A 23,022-nucleotide genomic window follows, 5' to 3' on the forward strand; every position below is an offset into this window, starting at 1 on the left:
AGGAAATGCTTAGGGGGAAACAAAACACGGAAAAACATAGAAACTTGTTTTCCTTACTGAAAAGATGATTTCCCTGTACTCTTGGATGTGTATCCCTGGAGATGAATGATTAGGAGCGATTTTTAACTGAGCCACATATTTTTATGGAGAAGATTCCACTGTTTTTTCTGTATTGTGCTTATACTGGAAAAGCCAAAGCATGAAAGAAGAGATTTCTGTCCCAGTTCAAAATAGCATCACAACAGCAAGAGTGTTCAGCATTGGGTGCCTGCTCCTCCAAGCATGCTGTTGAACTGTACTTCGTAGACCCTAAATGACAAACAAATTGGCTTTAATGTAAATTGGACTGACAGTAGCTCCCAGTGATTATGGTTATCAGGTCTGCTAGTCTAGGGAGGGAATTTGTTTCACTTTGGGTGCTGTTACATGTACATAAGATGCATTAACTGACTGTGCCTATCTTTGAGTGCACCAAATACACCATCTTGCTGCATTACATTTTTCTGCACAAAGCAGCTGGAAAAACCAGAGCAACATCCAAGGTTGTATGCTACGCCTGTACACCATAGCAGAGCAGTATGAAACGAGTCAACCCTTCTGTGTGCAGTCACATATGTAGGATCAGAAGCATGACTAAGCAGTTCTCAGCAACCAAACTCTGTCTGGGGGCAATGGCTCACTGAGCAGAGAATAGTGAGCTGCCAGCGGCCAAGCCCAGAAAAGGAGAAGTGGTGACAGGGCAGTCTGAAACCAGCATAAAGTTGAATCTGGAGCCTTTCATCTTTGTTGAACCACATATTGAGAATCCTTCTAGGAGGACCCCCAGGCAGAAACTTGGTTTTTTAAAACAGAAGAGAATGGTTGTTCCACTTCCTTGGGAAGCATAGGTCTCACGCTTCTCGCCAAGGAGATCTTATAGCAGAGTGAGTCAGTTACAGGGTGGGGAGGAGAGGAAGGATTAGCCAAAGCACAGCAGCAGGAGCATATTAGTTAATTATGTGTACATTCAAATGATGGATGAATATATTATTTTAAATATAAACAGGAGTTGCATTCCAGCAACTCCTCTGCCTGGTAGCTGAGGCCCGACATGGCTGATATCCACGTTCAGAGGAAGAGTCCAACAGCTTCTGCCTTCAAATGAGCGTGGGAATATCTGAGAGTATTCAGGAAACTCTGCTCTGTGGCATCCCACAGGAGGGAATGGGTCGTGTTTCCACTATTCTGGATGAGATGAAATGAAGACAAGTCAAAACTGATGACTGAAGTAGTGCAATGTGATTCATTTCCTAAAATAGTTTTTCTATCGTATCTTTAGCTTTCTTTTTTTTTTTTTCTCTTTCTCATGCTGCTTGGGTTTGTTTCTGTAACACTGCATACTGTAAATTGCCTTTCTTGAGATTTCAACATGACAGGAAAATCAGCACTCAAACGAGTTAGGTGCTGCAAGTGGAAGCACTTACTCTAGTGACAACATAGATTGGGGTCAGCCAGGTTTTCATGCCATCCTTCGTAAGGCACCTGTTTATATTAGCATCTTTGTACTATTACTCGTGTTAATACTAGTTTCCCCAGAGAAGGTGTACTGTAAGCTACCACCCTTCTGCTGGCATAGCCAAACTGAACTTACCAGGAAGGCAGGATAGGGCAGGAGGGAGTGGGAATCTTTCTTGGAGCCCAACGGCCATCCTCACCAGTCCATGCCAAATCATCTCTGACACAAATGGGCAGAACAGTTAGGAGCAAGAAGCCTGTTGCTGAACTTGGAGAAAGACAAAGGAATGAGAACATGAAATTACAAAAATAAGATTCTCCCTTGAGCTTATGTAATGGGCTCCTTACATGCCACGTCCCTCTTTACTGCAGAAGGGGGTTGTGTACTGTGTGCTGTGCTGTTAACCCTCTGTAGGCTGTGCTTTTCTGTATTTGTTGTTGCCTCATAACACATATGAGACAGAAAATGTTGAGGGTACCTGAAAATCAGATTCATAAGATCATTCAGGTTGGAAGAGTGCTCAGGTGTTATTATTGGCTGACCTTCTATTCAAATTAGTGTCAGATAGGAATCAGAGCAGGTTAGGTCTTGGCTGTATCCAACTGGGTTTTGAAAACCTCCAAGCAGCGAGTCTGAGTAACCTCCTTGGGCAGCTTGTTCCACTGCTTGTCTGTCCTCAATGTAAAAAAATTGTCTCGACTTTGAGGCCAGCATGGTTCACCTTAGTTCACATGCATAAGTTGTCTGCAGCTGTTACTTCCTAAACAGAAATATTTGCTCAGAAGTTTAATGTTTTTCTCTGTGCTTTTATCATTTTGTTCAGGAAACTACTCCAGACCACCGACGTACAGCGGTGTGCCCACACCAGTTACAGTGGCCCGGGACCTGGCATGGGTATAAATGCCAACAGTCGATGCATGGACAGGGGCCAAGCCAGCCGTGTGGTACCATGCCCCTGGGACGGATGCCATCAGCTGGGATGCAGAGCAGACCATTTCCTGGAAACATGAGCAGTATGACCCCCAATTCTCCTGGCATGCCTCAGCAGGGAGGCCCTGGGATGGCCCACCTTGCCAACTGTGAACCGTAAGGCACAGGAGGCAGCTGCTGCAGTGATGCAGGCTGCTGCAAACTCCGCTCAGAGCAGGTATGCCTTCGGGTGAAAGGAGTTTAAATAAGTAGGAATGTTTGTCGTTTCTGAAATAATCACACTGTATAGGCCTGTGAATATGTATTTATACATATTCTAGCTGTGCCCTTATCTCTGGGACGAGATAATGTGTGGGAAGAATACTTTTCCTTAAACATAAGGGGAGAAAGCATGTTTGTTGTGTGTTTGAATTATCCTCCCGAAAAGCAGCTGTGACATGGAGATGATGGCCACTTCCAGCTTAGTTCTTGGCACTGCAGGCTTTAGGAAAACCAGCAGGATTGCAGTGACATTAGGAGTCAATACAGCCCTCTGCAACTTCAAATTGATTAGCTGGTTATATTTTTTATCTCCAGTAAAGAGGGGGCCTTGACATGTCCTTGACAGCTTGCCTCTGCTAGAGAGTAAGGAAGCTTATGAATCTGGCCCATCAGCTCATGCATTTACTACCCACATATTGGGCAGCAGCGCTGTTGCGGTTCTCCTCTGCAGGACATTCTTGTTTGTAGGCAGGCATGCAGAGGGGGAGAGGAGGGCAGGCTGAGGAGAACAGCTGGAGGGGAAAGGCAGAAGGAAAAAAGCAAGCTGTAGTTATCTGGAGTTGGTACCTGCCACTTGTGCATCCATAAGAGAGAACCTGCAAACAGGATTGTAGAGACTGGAGGTATCATCTCTCTTCTTGTCGTCCCTTTGAGGCAGTGTTGCTGTTTGTACATGGATGTATGTCTGTCCATGCTTGTTTTTAAGATGCCTGAATACTTACAATTAAATTAGATTTTCTGTGAAATTTTTCAGATTAAGTTAATTTCCACATTTCTCTGGACTCAAATAACTCCTGGCATATTTATTAGCTTTTTCTGTTGCAAGAAGTTCCATCGTATCTGAGAATTAACAAAGCTAGTTGACTCTTCTGGTGAACATGTTTATATGTATGTGTATTACACATCTTGCACTTATGCATATGTGTACACAGATGCGCATATACTCCTACAGGTATTTATTATTCAAGATGCAATGTAAAATAAGAAATAGGAAGCTAACGTGTCCCTGTATTTGTTGCTTTCCTTGTTTGCCGAGTGTGGAAGGCAGGTGGCTACTAGTGATAAGCAGCAGCAAACTTTTAAAACAATAACAGTAAATTTAGTGTACTTCATGTTCTTGTTCAGTAAAATAGAAACAGACTCCCTTAAAATAGACCATGCTCCAGCAGATATCTGTGAACCAGCAGTCTCTTGCTTCTGTTGGTTAACAGACCTGCCTAGTAGGATTTATGGAAGTCTGCTTCTGTCTGTCTGGTTTAGGCTATAAGCTAAAGGTCAGGCACGAAGGAATAAATAGGCCATCGCTGCAGCTGTAGGAGCAGGATTTCTGTATAATCACAGAACGAAAGGTAAAAGCTCACGTTTGTTGGTCTTGATAGCAAGAAAAGACTTGTGTTAAGTGGAAAGAATTTGGTTGTGATTCAACTTACACATTGGGCATAGTGTGTGGTGTTTGATCAAAACTAGGTTAATGATTACCATTCCTATCGCACACCTTCCTGCCAAGTCAGTTTGTAAAACTGCTTTTGTTTTAGCTTTGCCTGGACAAAAACTGCGCTGTTTCAGAGCCTTCCCATCACACATTGGCAATTCCAGTGATCCAGCACCTGTGGAAGGGCTGAGGAATCACTGAAGCTCTATTGCGAATACTGGCAAAAGGGCTATTTATAAACTGCAAATTGAGAGAAACTTGTCCCACTGCTCTGATGTCAGTAGGTTGCAAACACACTCTTTGATCTCAAGTCAACTGTAGAGGAGAAAGCGTAATGGCTTTTGGCGACTCCTGCAAGTCCTCCAGGCCTGCGTATGAAAGGAATGTACTCAACAATGGTTTGGATTTGTGATACAGAGCAAATCCAAAGAGGCTGTTCTTCAGTTCTGCTTTAGACCACCAAATATTAGGTCACCTGCTTTTCCCAGCCAGTCAAGGGCTGGTGGACAGCCCCTGTTTTCTTCACAGCACCCCAACTATGGCAGCGCTCAGGCTCCCTTGGTGCACCAGCCTCAGTACAGGTAGGTAGCAGTGTAAACTGGACTTGCTGTGGGACCTTGGCGTTTTTTTTATGTAAACATGCCATCTGGGTGCTGAAGGAGTATAAAGATCACTGAAAGATACAGAAATACTTGCATTGTAGAGGGGTTTTAGTTTTTTGTTTTCTTTTTGCTAATGCCACTGTGACAGTTCAGTGAAAATCTGCGTGTCACTCACTCACACATCTGCATGGCTTTTGACATGGCTCCATTCCCTTGCTCCTAAAAGGGAAATGAAGAACCTCATCACTGAGAAAGAATGAGATCTGTCCTCCCCCTGACCCAGGGCATCATCTTTCTTTCCTCATTGGTGTTTTTACCTCACAGCGGTGCTGTGCAACCACGTGTTCAGGACTTGCTGGTATTGTCACTGCTGCCTAGGCAGTGAACTGCAACACCCAAAGTATGATCCCTTCTAGTAGGTGCTGTAGCGCAGGAGTGGTTACAGGGTTCTTAATGGGATTTTCAAAGAAATTTTATTACATTGTGGTTGAGCATGCATGTGTTTGAAAAGTTTCAGTTAGTCACTAGAACAATTTTTAAGATCACTAAATATTCCTTGCAAAACATTTGCCTGAAATGCAGCTACTCTTTTCTCACTGGTCCTTCACACTGTGATTTCTCTAACCATACCACAAATTACAGAGCTGGGAGAAGGTAGCTACGCTGGCTCCCAGCCTGTTGCTCCCTCACAACCAAGTCCGTCTTCACCTGAGATTTGAGCTTTATGGACTTTCCTGCCATCATGTTATTTCAGTTGTTCCTCTGTAGGAAATCTATAATACTCAAATAACTACTGCCTTCATGGTAATTAACAAGTTTTAATTACCAGTTTTCTGTAACTGCTCTTGTTAGGTCTTTTCCTTAATAACATCATTCATTTATGTGCATAGAAAAAATAGAAAGAAAAGCAAAACATTAGAACACAAGTCTACTGATTCTCCTGTTCAAAAAACCAAAAAAAATAGTGAAATAGAAGAGCACTCCCACCATACTACTTTACCTAACTGGGAAGATATCCACTCTTATATGCTAATGTGTTGAGTTTCAGCTGTGGGGTTCAAAAATGGTTGGGTTTTTATTACTGTAAAACACACTCCTCTGTGTAGAATTAAGAAGAAAATTAAATGGTTGTGTCAAAGTCATGGTTACACAGCAGTATTTCTGTACAAGTTGGTTGTGATCCCCTTCAAGGTCAACTTGTTGATTCAGTAACCAAGTATCAATAGAGGAGAGAAATTTATCTTCAGCTGTTAATCCACAGGATCTGTCCTTTACCAGCTCAGCAGTCTCATTTAGACAAAGAAGGCTGGTTTGCCTCTGCCTCACCAAGCCACACTAAGCAGCTATGTAAAATGAATTTAAATGGCATGCATCAGAATAAAATCACTTCCACTGGGGCACAAAATCAATGTTCGTTAATCAGGGCTGGATGATCAAGATCTGAGTGTCAGCCAGTTATAGCTAGGTATCATCGTCAGTGCAGACCATCACCCTTTTCATTAGAGAAGATAAAAATCATATAAATAAAAGAGTGGTGGCTGTGGAAGATACAAATGGTCTACACCACTTGAATTAGCCTTTGACCTCATCTTGAGGCCTGCTTTATGTTAAGCTTAGCTTAATTTCTACAGCTACATAATACCTTCCCTGTAACCTAAAATCTTGTGATGTGCCAATCTGTCTTGTGCAGGCAATCCAGTGTTTCCCAAATAATATTGAGCTAGTCAGGCTAAAGAAAGGTGTTTTTAAGACCTCTTCATTGAACCTCTTCGTTGTTTCATAGTACCCAGGGTGTTTAAACTTGCTCTGGGTAACAGATTACAGCAGGCAATGTTAAATAACTCTCTAAGACCCTATGTAGTAATTCACTTTATTTCAGGAAGACGGTGTAAAGAAAGTGCAAAGCAGGTGTTTCTGTTTTTATATTTATCTTAGTCTCAGCATAAGTAGTTACGACTAGCATTGAGTAGTTAGGACTAGATGTTGAAGACCTAACATATCCATGAAAGAAAAGACTCTTCATAACTTAGGCTTACACTGACTGAGACCCTGGTGGTTCTGCTGCTGGAGACTAGAACCGAGTGGAGGCCTTCAAGAACCAGGTGGCTCCAGAAGATGAAGTCCTTTATCACACTGTGGTTCTTAGAGCAGTGCATGTATTTATAGTGATAGCTAAATGTTTCTGTTTGTACAAACCCACAACACAGTAAGCCTTCAGTAAAAACAAACAATTTTAAGCAAATGAGATAGTGTTTTCCCTGTTGATGTCAAAGGCAGCAAATTTAACCAGTATCTTCTAGTATCAACCAATTTTGAGTTTCTCACTTTGTGGATGCTCAGCTTGAAACTTTTCAAGGACTATGTGTGCACTGTCTGTGAGCTTTTGTTTCCTGTAGCAAACGCCCAGTACAGACTTTTGAAAATTGATTATTGACACCTGAAGTCAACAGATGTTTTCAGAGCTAGATGCTTGTCAACATCATTTTCAGCATCTCTCATGCTAGCAGTGAGTGTCATTCTGAGTATGTCTTCTTAGCATTTGGAAGTGTGACTGTAGTATATGGAGAGGTAAAGACATAGTTGCAAAATAGCTGGCTTGTATGCTATTAGCAGTGCGGCCTTAGAAGATGTAATTCAGCACTAGCTGGCTGTAAAATGCACATCCAACTGGATGCTGAAATGAGCTTTTTGCCGGTGCAACTGCAGTTATCAATACCTGAACTAATGACAATAAAATGAGTTTTGATGTGCATACATGAGAAGCAGTCCTATCTTTGAAGGCAGTCTCTTTAACCTCAGTGTACCTTAACATGATTCTCAGGATTGCGTGTTGCAATTTTGTAAATTAAAGCAATTTTTTTATAGATTGAATGAATTTAGAATTCAGTGTCACTGATTTTAGAGGAGATGATTTAGACATAGTAGTGTATTAAACTGAGGAATTGAGAACCAGCTTAGCTATTTGCAACCACTAGCCGTTTTAAAAACCTTCCCATTGGGTTGCTAAATTAAGGTGGATATTTACATTATTGTCCGCTGATCCCCATGACACCTGAGAAGTGGTGTTCAGTCTCTACAGTAATGTGTGATATTGCATTGCTTTGCCATAATTTTAGGCATTCTAGGATATGGTTCTGTTCTAAACTGCTTACCAACTGGTTAGATACTGCAGCCTTATTGTAGTGTGGTCAGAAGAATTTATGTAAGTTCTTAATCAGTCCATAAAACTGATCTAGAAAAACTGCGCTGATATTAGAGAATTTCTGTTGGACAGAGAAAGACATTAGTGTAAATTAGTTTTAAAAGTGCATTCTAGATGTCTTCTCTATAATATGTGTGTGTGTCTACATGCGCATATACCCTTGCACACATATAGGCAGACTAACCTTCCATTAGCATTTCTCTCCTGCTATGTATGTATAATTCATATTCTGTGTTGCTGGTGCCAGCAAAGCACTTTTTCCGTATTATTTTCTCCAACAACAGGGTAATGCAGCACTGCTGATGGACTAGAAGGTACTGGTGAGGAAATATCGTAATGGACATGATGCATTAAAATGTCAAAAGGAAAAAGAACAAGGTGGAAATAGGGAATAAATTTTTTAAAAAGAATAATAATATAAATAAAACCCAGAACTTTTTAGGTGTTTTACATTCTAGAGCCTGTCAGTTTCTATGTAGTACTTTCCAATCTGGCCCTTTTCATCTTGAAACTTGGGTTTAAAATTCTAATTGTGATTTTGAAGCTGCAGTTTTGTAGCAGGAAGTCTTGAATGCTCCAGTAAAACTTAACCGTCTTTAATCCCTAGTCAGAGTATATATTTTCCATTGTTTTCCCTTTTCCCCCTTAAGCTCGGAGGTGCTGTTCTTCTCTGCTGGGAAGTTCAGTGGAGTGCAGGAAGGTTAAGTACTCATTCAAGTTTCTTTGCTTATTCAAACCAGGCTACTTCTAGATGAAAGGCTGCCAGCTGTGAAATCCCCAAAGTAAACTAGGCTAAGATAGGACTGGTAGCCATAATTGGAGCCAGTGCCGTATGTTATCTGTGGCCTTTGAAATAAGCCCCTAGCAGAAAGGCTCTTTCTGCCGGGTCTTTTATTTAAAGTTCAGTCACATGGAAGGAGTTACTCCTGTTCAACTTCAGACCATTCACAGTTCTCCAGTCTCAAGCTGTCTAGTCAGAGGGGTCTGCTCAACTCCTCCAAACATTCCCAGATTTCCTTTAGGGATCCGGATCGTGCTACAATGAGTGCCACTTTACTTTGATTAGTGCCGTTTGAATATCCAGGCAGTTTGTTTCAGTCCATGAAACCACGCTTGGCTTCCAAAATAAGTCCACGTAGTTTAGCACAGTGAAGTGGCGTTGCTTCTTGGCCTAAATGACTGCAGGAAGTCTCTGTGAAGCCCAAAGAGCTACCATGATTGCTCCACCTGAAGCTGGTACTGATTCAGTAATGGCTGGAATATTTCTCTCCACACCAAGTTTCTGTGTGATTTGAAGGGTTAGAAAGTCCAAATACTAATGCTTACTGTAACTGTAATTTCTAAGGGAGCTATTAACCAGTATTGTCATATTTCTTTTTTAAAGGACCCATGCATCTTCCCTCTTCATGAGAAACAGTCATTTGTATCAAGCTGATTTTTTTATTATTTCTTTTTTTGAAAGGGTGTTTCCTTTCCTCATGTTTTGCTTTTCAAAGCAGAACCATGTATGGCTTTTTTCTACAATGTGTTAGGAGGGGGTAAGTACAGCTCAGCTTATATGTTTTTATTATAGTAAGGGGAAAGCTAGAAATCTTTTGTGATTATTTTATTTAAATGGAGATGCATTTTATGGATCAGCTCAAAATTGCTGATAAAATCATGTAAGGATTGGAAGAAACTACATGCTGAGCTAACCAAACCCATTTCTTGTGGGAGACTAAGAGAAATATATTTTTATCTGGAATTTTGTTTTACTAAAAGGTAAATCCATCATTTTGGAGCCCTGGTTGTCACTATGCTGCAGAGCTCTTTCAGGCAACCAGTGATTTGGGGAAGCATTTTTTTCTTTTTTGGTTACTCATCAATCAAGTAGACTGCTGTATGCTGTACATGCCTTTAGAGATTAACCACAGACCTCAAGAGTCTACTCCTTTCCTCCTTCAGAGAGTAACCATTCTCAAATTGTGAAAGCAAAAGTGTGTTGGGAAGGAAGGGTGGTTTTTAGTCATGCATGAGAATTTTCACTCACCTCAGAGACACTTCTAATTTGATTATTATTGTGTCAAGATTATTTTTGGCTCGATTTGGTTGTTTAGGAGAGTCATTGCCCTCTGTAGAAATACTAATTATTTTGAAACAAAATTGCAGTGTAGGATTCTGTGTAGTTTATTAACATTCTGCCTCAGGGTTGGATGTTACATAGAGATTCTGTACTTTAAAATGTGATCTTCAGGACATGAAGAATGCAGTACTTCATTAATTGTTATTGTATAAAGTTAAAGAATAGGGGAGGGCCTTAGATTGAGTAATCTTTCTTGGATGACAAGAAACGTTTCAGATGAGGAAACTGAATTTTCATACTATCTCTCAGAAGATATAGTTTAAGTCACAGAACTGATTGAGGGGGAAAAAAGAAAGAAAGGCAAAACAAACAGTGGAATAACCATCTTTTTAATGGGACTCATGAAGAAAGCTAATTCTATGACTGCTCTCTGTGATTTGGCACATACACTGTGCAAGTACAAGACTGATTGAACAGCTTAAGATTTTTGTGACAGGGAGAGACATAAAAAGTGGTAGGAAGGTTTCAGGTTTTAAAGGGCTTTTAAGGTTTTAGGTTGTTTTACAGTGGTGGTATTTGAGAGAAAAATAAACATTTTTTTTTTTTTTAGCAATGCTACCTGGGAAAATATGAGTGGGAAGAGCCCTTCACTTTATTGATGAGTTCAGATGGAAGCATCAGTTCTAGCTGGACATATAAGTAACCTTTTAAGAATCATATTAAATAGCATAACAGCAATGAGATTTTTTTAATGATGGCATTAAAAGTGGCTTTAAGTGTCAAGTGGCAGTCTTACATTAAATACCTGTTGCAGTTGTCACAACCGGTTTCAGGTACCTTCCGAGCCAAAGGTGAAGAACCAGCTGAAACCGTGGTGACATATGCACCACATTGCTCTTGTGAAACTGTTCAGTGTGCCAAAGAGCTGAGACTGATGGTAATAGTGGTGGTAATAGTATCAATAAACATATAACTGCTCCAGGCCATTGGGCAAAGATAGGTATGTAAAAATGTGCCTGTTGGGAAATCCCTTTGGAGAACTTCCTTGCCATGCTGCTGCACATGCACAGTTGTTCTCAGTGTACTGCTGTCAACCAGATGACATTTTACTATGAAAAGATACACTGAAGAGCTGGCATGAAACGATCAGGATTTTATTAGATTTTCAGTTCGTTGCCAGCACAGCGAGCTCTATGGAGTTGCAGTGGTGCTCAAAAGCAGTGTGAGGACATGACTGAATATGGTAAGGAGGGGGTGAGAGGCAGCATCCCCAGGTAGAAGAGAAGGGAGCTCGGGGGTTGAACCTCTCCCAAAGCAGTGTCCCACCACAGGAAATTGAAACAGCCAGTGTGTCCTTGATTTCCTGTAGCTTTTTAGCACTTTGGTGACCTTCTGGCTGTTCATGTGCTGGGAACAGACTCTTACCCATTTTCAAGTAATCTTTCTGGGAGAGAGTTCATAGGGCCTTCCGACTTTTTAATACAGCTATTTATAAACATGCACAAAAATAGAAGGTGCATAGTGAGAGTCATATGAGTCATTCCCATTTTGATATCGAGTCACACCAGGCTAAATCACCCTTCTTGGCATTCTGGTTCAAATTGACTCTGTCATGGCATACAGGGCAATTTTCCTTTTTTCCCTATAAACCTAGTTCATGCATGCTCTGGTTCCTGGGCAGATTACAGCAGCCCTCTTCTACCCATCACACACTCCATTTGGGCTAAGAATTGTATCTCCACAGTGTTCGGATATCACGTCTGATGGGGACAGTTGTGCAAGCAGTTGCTGTAGAGCTGCTGTATAAACCCACCTTGTCAGGAAGGTAGGCAGAGGTCACCAGGAGCAGAGCTTCGATGGGATTACAAGCCATTTGACTTGGCCTGCTTTTCAGTAGTTCTGTGTTTTCTGCCACACAGCATTAGATAAATTGTATTTGTCCAGTACAGGTTGCACTGAGTATTAAGAGCTTAGTTTGGTCTTACACAAATAAATAAAAATATGGAGGTGTCACTGCACTTCTAAGAATGCTATTCAGTAAGGGCATTTCAGGGATTCCCTGTGGGTTTGAAAACCGGTGACCAAACACTGTGGTCACCACGAAATTCAGACCATAAACACCTTATTAACACAAAAGGAACTTTATAAAAGCAAAATCAGATAGTTTCAACCTAAAAAACAGACAAACAAGCAAAAAGAAAACCCTTTTTCACTATTGCTAAATGTTTTTCAGTCACACACCTTTCTGTCATTAGGATCAAATGAAGTTAAGGATTTATTTTTTTTTTGCAGGCTTATGCTATATTTTTCTCACTGTATTGAACCACTTTATTATTCTTCTGGCCATATTTTAGACCATTATTAATCTTGGATCTCTTCCTCAGTTTTTGTTCTCTGTAAAATGGGATAGGGAGATTTATTCTGATCTCAACATGCATTCAGCTGTGCAAATGTTAAGCAGTTGTGTTGTTATGAGCATCATTACTCGTGAATTACATGTGCCTCTTATGTTGCTCTTCCCATGTTTGATGTGGTGTGGCATTCCTGTATTTTGCTGGGCTTTAAATGACTAGCAAGTAGGTAGCCCATTGGGCAGATGTTTTCACTGGAAAAAAGATTAATGTGATGACAATAGCTTGTAAACAAACAATAAGTTTTTGTGACTGCTTTTCTTAGCGGTTCAGCATTGAATCAGTGTAGTAGGAACAACTAATTTTTAAGTTTCTCCTCCCTCCTTGGTTGTTTATTAGCGAAGTCTAAGTAATGGTAATGATGCTAAAGGCACAAGTATTTGTGTAATCAGAGGAAAAATAATATATGTAGAAAGGCTATTTCTGTTATTCTTTCAAAAAGTGTCTTGCACAATAATCTTTAGATCAGCCAGACGAAGAAAACAGGCAGTGTACTCAGACTGCAGTGGATTACAAGGCGTTTTGCAGTATCACATAATTATGATGCTAGAAAATTATTCCCATTTTCGCATTGCCAGTTAGGTTTGGTTGTTGAGAAGAACAGTTTTGCGTTGGTTCCGTGTGCCTGATGTCAGCAGACACACATACACACACACCTCAGAACAAATCTGGATGCTTTTTCATTTATGTTTCCCAGTGCTTTGTCAGTGTCAGTGGATTTCAGAGCTTTGGCTTCCCCTTTTCATGCACATACACATGCACAACTGTAAAATTTTCTTTTTCCTTTTACCCCGAAATCCGGAAAAAATCTTGTGGCAGACCTAACACCTTTCATGTCACCAGCTTTTATGGTTGCTTTTCTAAAATTTTATTTTGATTGGCAAGCTTCCCCACTGAACAGAGGAGAACATGTAAGTCCAGGCTAGTACACTGATAGTAACAGCTAACTAGAAGAGGATACTTCACTTTCACATGTAGTGATCCTAAATTTGTTTGGTTTATTCACATGGGAACTGCCTTCAATGCCATTTTATAGCTGCTGAAGCCAATATTCAAATTTTGTGTATCTTGGCCTTTGCTAACAGAGCTGATGCGCCAGTGAACTTCCAGCAAAGTAAGCAATGTTGCAGTTTATTTTCCCTTGCTCTATTCTTCCTCCTTCAGTTCTCCCATATCCCCTGATGACAGAAATGGTTTCATTGCTCCAAGGGAGCCCATAATGTAGCAAGAAGGAAAATCCATAACAAAAGAGCATATGTATCTGCCTGCACATGTTTATGTGTAAATTCTCCAGGGAGAAAGCATTCACAGGTCTCACTTCTGAATTACTCTCATTATAATAACCCATTTGGTGTCAAAGTGTGACAGATTATAAGCGCTTAAGGCTAGTCCCAGCTCAAGATAGATTTAAATAAAGTACTTCTGGTTATTGTGCAGGTCAGTGTGTTTAAATAACAACCACCCAAATCATACTTTGACATTTAAAAGAGAGAGGAAATATTGTCATGCTGCAGACCTGGCACAGATAAGCAGAGGGCAATTTGGTCAGTACACTGTGATTTGTGAGTGCAGCCTAACTCAGTCATTTTCACAGTTTGTAATCAAGTAGCCACCTTAGCAGTGTGTCAGCATTAAAAGAAAAAATGTTCCTTTTAAAATGTTTACACAAATTACTCCCCTGAGGTGCTGCAGTGCATTTGCTGCAAAACTGATGTAGGTTAAAGATCTGGAGCAGAAATGGCAAACTTGTGGGCCATTTTTTTTCACCAGCCGATTGCTCAGGTGGCCAGGTCACAGTAACAGGATAATTTTTCAGATCCAGTGCCTAGGGCAGGATAACTGGGAGAAATCCCTGCATTACATGAGTACTGTGGCAAGTGTTGAGAAGCACAGTGCAGAAGTGCCTAACTAACAACTGATGCAAGTTTGTGACCACTAGGGTATGCACAGTGTAACTCAGTGCCACCTCTTCCCTGCCTGGGCTGTGTGCCCCATCCCAGCTCTCGTCCTTGTAGCTCCTTCAGCATTGCCCCACTGTGCCACGCTGTTGGACTGGGACTCACCCAGCTTTTGGCCAGAGTGGCCACCTCAGAGCCTGGCCCTACCTCATGGCACGGTGCACGAGCTGAGGAGCTGTGGGAAGGCACATCTCTTGTAGCATCCTGCTTTGAGGCTTCCCTGTGTATCCCTTCCTTCCTTCAGGCATATCTGGCTGAGAGGTTCCACTTGTGCTAGAGGGACCTAAACCTGTGTTTACCCTGGGAGTAGCCGTATTCTGTATGTTCCACCCTCTTCCTCCCCCATCTCTGTTTCATCTCCCTTCTCCTGAGCACCCATCCTGTGTGTAAAAACCTTTGGCACCTAATGAGGATGCTCCCAACCATTTTTAATTCTTAATTTCTGTCTACTGTCTCCTTCATTTCCATCTTTTCTACCCCAAGCTCTCCCCACCTCCATCCCTTCTAGACTCTCTACCTCTGAACCCTTCTGTTTCCTACGTGTTTCCATGCTGGACTTGCTTGCTGTGCTCAGGCTGCCACAGGGCTCATTATAGAAGCTGGATCATTTTTTCTGGTAGCAGGAAGGGCTTTGCTCCAGTGTTGCAGATTGAGAGGAAAGCACAAAATGTCAGATGCCTCTTAGGAAATCCACAGAAAATTCTAGAACTTGATCTCTCTGCACACAGCAAAAACCTAAGCTTTGACATATTTCCATATGAGAAGTTGTGTCTTAATTTCTTGTCCTGCTGAGAAGCATAATCCACTTCTGTTGCTGTCCACAGCTAAACCAAACCTGCCTCTAAACTCAATTTTGTAGTTAATTCATATCTGTTCAATAAGGAGAGAGGAAGATGACAGTAAAAATCTTGCATCAGGTAACAACACTGAGAAGGTACTAAGTCATATATCAGCAAGTATGAAGTGCAAGAGCTTGTAGAGTGACTGCTGTCGGAGACAACATGTGAACTTACTGTGGATTTCGGGTCCAATGAAAGAAAGACATCTCTGTATAAGAGACACTGCTCGGCAGCTGTGATCACTTGTGTGCTCCTTTGTATTGTCACTGCTGTTCTTCCTTACAATTTCTTTGTTTGGCTTTTTAATGATGACCAGATCTTGCATGACATCTCTTTTTAAAAACACAGACTTCTGCGTTAGCTCAGAAGACACAATTAGATCTGATGCTACTTGTTTGCAGAGAAAAGAGATTAAGTGCAGATTAAGCTTTGGGCAGATTGCAAATGAAGGAAAACAAAAGAGCAAAACAGGACCTTCTTAAAAGGAAATGTTTTGAATTTGATCAGTTGTATTTTGGACCCAGTAGTACACCAGACTATCAGCAGCACAATGAAGCTGACAGGCTAGGATCATAGGATCATTCAAGCTGGAAGGAACCTCAAGAGGTCTGTAGTCCAACCTTTTTCTCATCAGGCTCAGCTTAGAGCTCATGGATTTATCCTGTTGGGTCTTCAAAACTTCCAAGGACAGAGATTTCCCAATCCCTCTGGGCCACCACATCTAATTTCTGACTGTTTTCATGGGGAAAATGTTTTCCTTGCATCCAGTCTGAACTTGAAGTGTTTTAACTCTTGCCCAGTGTACCTAGTCCTCCCACTGTGCCGCACTGTGAAAAGCCCAGCTTCATCTTCTTGCTAACTACATTTTAGATTCTAGGGGACTGCTGTAGGCTCCTGTCGACAGCTCCTTCTACCCCAAGCTGAACAGTCCTGCTTCAACCCCTCCAGGATGAGTGCTCAAGCCCTGACCATCTAAGGGGTCCTCTGCTAAACTTACTCCAGTTTATCATCATCTTTTCTTTACTGGAGGATCTAAAACTGGACAGGATACTCTAGATAGAGTCTAATGAGTGCTGAGGAAGGAGGGGATGATCAGTTTCTTACATCTCCCAGCTCTGCACCTCCTCACACAACCCAGGATGTTGTTGGCCCTCTTTGCTGCCAGGGCAGTCTGCTGGCTCGCACTCAGCTCTGTCTGCAAAGATGCCCAGGGACTTTTCTGCAAAACTGCTTCCCTGTGGTCAAGTCCCAACTGGCACCACTACAAAGGGCTCATCCTTCCCAGGTGCAGGACCTTGCACTTGTCCCTGTTGAATTTCATAAGGTTCCTGTCAGCACATTCCTCCAGCCTGCCTAGATCCCCTGAGGTGGCAGCCCTTTCCTCAAGCGTAACATCTGTCTCTGGTATTATGCAAGTGCTGTGCCTTGCTAAATTGTCAACAGAGTAAATAAACCACAGAAAGCAAGTAGATTCCCCCATTCCCACTTTTAATCTCTTCCATTTGCTGAATTCTTGAAAATCTACTTGTAGCAGTAGAGCAGAAAAAAGAAATGTGTAGGTTTAGATATTGTGTTTAAATTGATAGCATAATCCTAACTTTGTATTGACTTAGCTGCTTTTTCCTCTAAATGGGGAAAAATACATAATCTGAGATCACAATATTGTCTTCTAGCTGTCTAGTTCATATGCAATGCAGGATTTCTCTGACCAGTACATTTTGTAATGTGTTGCCTGTGTGTAGAAGTGTCGAGTACTGGAGTTTCCTTCATTCCCTTGGTGGGTAACTGCATCGCACTGTGAAGGCATCTTTTCATTATATTCAACATAAGTGCTTCTTTTCTTAATTTCTTCCTATTATTCCTAATTACATCATCCCTAAGCAACCCAGCCCTTTGTGTTTGTGTGGCAAATACTGTAAAATTGTATACTTAACTGCATTTGTGCTGCTGTAGAATTCATAGCCGGTCAGTTGAATTTTTGCCATTAGATGTCACTACGTGTACACCACACTGTTTTTAAAATACTTGATTTTTATTTAGTGATACAGAAGAATGGAGGAGAGAATTGGGAGATGTAGGAGAGAGTCTAGTACTATGCTTTGAGAGATCTACTTCTTAAACAGTATGTTGGATATGCCTTTACTAAAAGCAGCACAGAAGGAAACATAAGATTTTTGACTTAAGTCCAACAACCAACAGATGATGCTGTGACCTTAAGCATATATAAATATGTTTAGCAGCTGCTGTGTAACATATTTATAAGTGTTTAGTGACCTGGAGGTTAATCAAAATGAGTTTGGTGATCTCAGCTCAGTTCTTAATGGACTCCACTTCGTATTATAGCACTGATGCAGCACAATTTGTCACAGTCGGCAGTCTTTACTCAAAGGACGCCCACTGTGGAGTGAGAATTAAAGGCCGAAGTAATACCTGATTATTTCTCCCTAAAGAAACTTTCCATTCCAAGCCATCATAGAGCAAAATAATATGTGGAGGAGCTCTATACTGCTCACTGCACCCAATCTCAGGATAAAATAACGTTTACTCTTACAGGATGTCCTTTCAGCGTTACTGAATTTGCTCATGCGTACTGAGGGCAGTGCTTTGATAGGGGGCTGGGGAAGGACAAAGTCCTGCCAGGGACAGTGCTGAGTCTTTTCACTTGCTGGCCTCTTTCCAGAGATGGAGAACTGTGTCCGTTCCAAGTGTGGCATTACATGGGAGGATGAAAGGGATAGTTATTGCCTTGCCAGATGAAATTTCAGAATTAGGTTCTGCCATTCAGGTCTTTCTGGGTACAGAAGCAATTTTTTTAGACTTCAGTTGTTTTCTTGCTGTCCTGGCTGAAGCTAGTGTATTCTTTTGATGTAATTTCTGCTTTCTGTCTAAACTGGAAACAGTTTCCTACTTTTTGATTTAAAGCTGTTGTACAGCAGTATGCTTTTGTGAGCTACAGTTGAGATTGATGTCCATACTGGGTAACATGAAATAGGTTGTACCTCAATTTAAGACAACGAACAACTCCACAGCTTAGAAGATACTCATGCTATAGAAAGTAATAGTATTGAAATATTAGTAGGTAAGGACCAATTTCTGCTTACCTGCAAGGTGCATATCTCCTGTGTATTTTTAAAGCAAAAGAAGGACATCAAAGAGATAGATACCTGTAGAGACTTGCCTTTTCCAGAATCCTAGCCTTACTCCATAAAAGAACATCTCAAAATCTATTACTTCTGGTTTAAAGTGTAAAAATAAACTTGCACATTTTTTCATCTTCACTAGTAACTTTATCCAGTAACAGAAAGGATCTTGCTTATCCAGCATAGAAAGAATTTTTCAGTTAACTGCATTTGTTGAAATACAGCAATTTTCAGCTAAAAAAGGGAGGTGGGGATGTTTGAGATACAGTATTTACATAAGAAAAGCTTGATTGTATGACTGAAATCTTTTAAAGCTGTTGCCAAATGGTTCTGCTCTTCTCCTTTCCTTTTGTAATTTTCCCTTGGAGCATTGCATCACCGTGCATTTTAAATTTTTTCCCTCCACTTCTCCTTGCAAGCTTCATCAGGGGAATGACATTGTATGGCAGTTGTCTCCTTCATATCAAAAGAAAACCTTTGCCTCTTTGCAAGAGTGAGAAAAGTTTGTCTTCAGAGAGCAAAGGACAAAACTGACTTGGAAAAAGATGCTTTATTTAGATAACACGTTCTCTTTTCCTCTGAAGAAATTCACAATGTGTCAAGAAAAATTAGGCCAAATAGTGCTTTAATGGTATTTCTCCTGTACCTCCTAAAAAAGAAATCTATTCCTACCGATTGCATTAAGAATCTACCATGAGTTTCAAGAAGACAAAAAGCCACTGAAGTTACTGAGGGTTCTTGGTTTAGGTGTGGTCCTTTTTGTTTGAATACTGAATAGTAATTAAAAGTAGAATTTATACCAAAACTTCCATCTTGCTCTCAGGACATGCAGCTTTCCCTGCCCATAGAATAGCATTAAATGCTTCGGTTTTTGTAAGGAAATAAAAGCTGACAGGTACTAAAGCTATGTAGAGGGGTGGTTGCTTTCTTGTTTCTTTTATTTTAAAAAACAGAATAAATTTACAGGGGGTACACTGAAGAAACAGGTCTGAGTTTTGGATTTCCTATGTAGTCTATGAATATACAAGTAAGTATATTTTTGCATGGGGTTTTATTTATATATATGATTTTATATGTATGAGCCTTACCCCTATAAATATTGTAATATGTGCTGCCTTCAGCTATACTAAGAAAAGGTAGGTAATTGTTTGATGGGTTAAAAGAATAAAAGGTTATTTTTTAAGTTGAATCCTGCGTTACAGTGGGCTATTCAGCTTACTTGGATTGGACTGTTTTCTTCCTTGTGTCTTGATTAATCTATAGAATTTGATAAATCAAATACCAAGCATACTTAGATACTTTTAAGAACTTAAAAGGATATAATTTTTAGTCCTTAAAAATATTTAGTCTGAAGATCTGAACATGTGGAGAATTATGTAAGGGCTTAATTTACACCAGTTTTTCAGATAAATGTAAGTCTCAGTTATAAAAGCATTATACAAATATTCAAAAGCAAAATAGTTCTGCTGAGGTTTATTGTTTCAACAAAGTGTAGTATGAAAGATTGGACATAGATGGCATGTACAAATGAACACTGTGTTCAGTGCAATAACAAAAGATATAGAAATCAGAAACTGAGTCTGTGGTACCCATTTTTCTTCTGGTCATTTCACTGTTTGTTAAGCTATGGCAGGTAAAGATTGCTATTACATGGTCAAATGGCAATTCGCTGGATTTTTTTTTTCATGCCAGTGCTAGGTTCTAATTTTGACTCCTAATCACATTGCTGTCTACTATAGGTGAATAATCTGAGTTGTATTTTTCTGCTGATTGCTAGTGGCATATAAAGACACTGTATACCTCTCTTGAATAGTCTTCACTCCAGTTCTATCTCAGATATATGGTAACTTGTTCAAGACTAATTCAAAGCTCCCTATATTGGTAAAGTGGACTAATTGCATCCTTTCTCCATAGCTATTTGCAAACAATAAGAGCTGTACTCTGTGACAAACCACAGCATCTTCAGCAATGAGGTACGTAATGAGACATTGTATGTGTGCTTTCTTCTCTTAGGCAAGGCAATTTTCCTGCCATGAATCAGAGTGGTATTATGGGATCCAGCTCCCCCTACACTCAGCCGATGAACAACAGCTCTGGCTTGATGAACCCGCAGGCTCCTCCTTACAGCATGGCGCCTAACATGGTGAACAGTTCAACAGGTAATGGTGAGTAACTTTCAGCAGTGACCTTCCTCCATAAATCATCTTAGCAGCATCAGCCCTGGACTGATGGCAGAGGAACAACCTTCTTCGTTTAATTCACCCCTCTTGGGTGGTTTGGAGCGATTCAAAACTAAGCTAAGGTGCTCACTTTTTTTTTTGTAAAAATATAACTCATACATTTTTCATTAAGTCCTTTTGCACAGCACATAGATGAGTAGAGTGTTTTGAACAGTTCCAGCAACACTCGGACTCAGTTTGATGTAGGTGTTGACCAGCAAGTACATGTATATTTCTGTGTATGTGACTGCAAGAGAGGGAAGGAGAATAACCTCATCTAAGAGGCTGCTATTGCTTTTCAGTGTCTTACTTCCTAAGGTTGCAATTTCAGATATTTAATGTGGTAGTAATTTAAAAAAAAGAGATGTGCACCTGCTCTGACTTGAAGATGCTGAAAGTTGAGCACTTAACATAATTACTCTGTTCGGAAAACATAGGCCATATTTACTGTTTCCAAAATTCATATAGGGTTTTCCTCATTTACGTCTTTAAATATCATTATATAAAATTTAATTATAACTTCCTTTTGCAAAAAAAAAAAAGCATATTCAATGTAGTAATTGGATTTATCTTTCATATCATGACTTATGAGTTTAGAATTGCTTGCAGCTTTGTGTATGACTTTGAAGGCAAGTGAATGTAGTTCTGCACAGATGTGCTTTATGGTCCATATTCAGCTTGAACTCCTAACAATTATCCTCCATCAAGATAATACTTCAGTAAAGATCAATTCTTTGATTGGGGTGTGTTTGGATGAAGTTTCAATGACCTTGAAGTGGATCCTCCCAAATACTTATTCCAGTCATGGAGTTTCTGTGCCTGCTTTACCGATTACATTATCCTTTTTTGAAATGTTGGGGTTTTTAAAGTTTTTGTGAAAGCTGGATAGGTTGTGCTAAGGTAATATGATGTTGTTTCTTCGTTGTTTTTGTTTTTACTTTTGTCTATTTCTTTAGAAATGCCTTACTACCTGAATTGTGTCTTACCAAGAGCCTGTTTGTTGATATCTTTTTCTCTACTCTTCTTAGCCTGCTTAATTTCATCATCCTTTGCCTCTTCCCCTTTGTTTCCTTCCTGTCAATTTTATGTGTTTCTGCTTCTTGAGAAGAAAATGGCCACTGTGAGATGCTAGCGTCTAGTATGTCCAGAGAGTTTCTTTCCTCTACATAGGAACTCCTGAGACACTTAGTAGTGTCTTGTATTTTAAAAATATTATCTTACTGTTTTAGTGAACAAAAGAAACAGAAAGGAAGCTTCTAATCAGTAACAGTAAAAAAAAAAAAAGAGAGAGAGAAAAGAAAAAAAAAAGGCTTTTTTGGAAGCTGTTGGTTAGTCCAGACAGCACACTGCACCATCTGATGAAGAGGGACAAACTGTTGAAAAGACCATTAGATAATAGCTTGCTTTTCCCCCACCAGAGCTGTCCCAGGTAATATTATGTTCTGTTTGTGTAGTTATGTGTTTTGTCTGGCTTGCTGAAATAAAATTACTTCTGAGCATTGAAACTGTGCTATAAATTTTGTTTTGCTATTAGCAGAAGTAATTTTTTCCCCTTTTCCGTTGGCCCCCAGAGCTGCAAAAATAACCAACAGCAAACAGATGGCAGAGTGCCCTGCCTAAGAAGATTTATATATTCCTAAGGAATAACCAGTTTAAAGGAAGATTCACAGAGGGTTTTTTTGTTCAGATAATTCAGCCATTTGTTATTTCATACAGTGGAAATCTGTTCAATGCAAGACCATTTATCCTAGCAGTCTTTTGTATGGGGTAGTCATACTCTTTTTATTGTGTTATGCATTCTGAAATATTGGATTTTGAATAATTTAAACATTTATCAAGGTTTTTTCTGCCAGTGCATTTGTGAGGTTTTCTTTTGTTCCAGTTTTATTAATTCAGAGATTACCCAATGGAAAGTAAGAATGAGATGAAGTAAAGGAGTTCAGTGCACCTTTTAGTCTGGGAGCAGACACGCATCTAGAATGCTTTATGGAGTCAGCCTCCAGGAGAGACGGTGTTGGGGAGGAGACGGACACACACAACACCAAAAAGAGAAAATTAGGTGTGAATACACTGCAGAGGACAAATGCAGTGTGAATACTTAATTTCCCCTTATCCTGACTCATCCTTCTGCTTGGGTCAAAAAAATGAAAGTCTGAGCTTAAGGCAAGTGTAAATACAGTTCTTAAAATGATAATGCCTTGAGCTGAGAGAGCACTTCAGGGTCAGCTCTGGTGCTGCATTTGATGAGGTGGAAAACTTATAGGTGATACCTACTTATGAGCTTGAAAACAGTATTTTCTGTGACGTGAAGATCACTTCAGCTATCTGACTCTACAGCTTCCCCTTCCTCCCCACCGCACTTCGTAAAGTCACACATCTGTCAGATAAACCAGTGTTCAGTCAATGTGTACGGCCTAAACCAAATACAACTGAGTGGCTGCTGATGGAGTGAAATGTGGGCATTAGTTAAC

The 23,022-nt window shown here is 40.3% G+C and overlaps 1 protein-coding gene across 1 annotated transcript in view; it reads left to right on the top strand.

Moving 5' to 3' along the window:
• Window positions 1–23,022, top strand: part of ARID1B (AT-rich interaction domain 1B) — a 323,963-nt gene that overhangs the window by 261,947 nt on the left and 38,994 nt on the right. The window contains 5 exon segments of the mRNA XM_032684303.1: window positions 2,319–2,357; window positions 2,360–2,404; window positions 2,407–2,557; window positions 2,559–2,642; window positions 20,346–20,491. Of these exon segments, the coding sequence (XP_032540194.1) occupies window positions 2,319–2,357; window positions 2,360–2,404; window positions 2,407–2,557; window positions 2,559–2,642; window positions 20,346–20,491 (465 nt within the window).

Source organism: Chiroxiphia lanceolata, chromosome 3 (assembly GCF_009829145.1).
Source record: "Chiroxiphia lanceolata isolate bChiLan1 chromosome 3, bChiLan1.pri, whole genome shotgun sequence".
In the NCBI taxonomy this organism is placed as follows: Eukaryota; Metazoa; Chordata; class Aves; order Passeriformes; family Pipridae; genus Chiroxiphia; species Chiroxiphia lanceolata.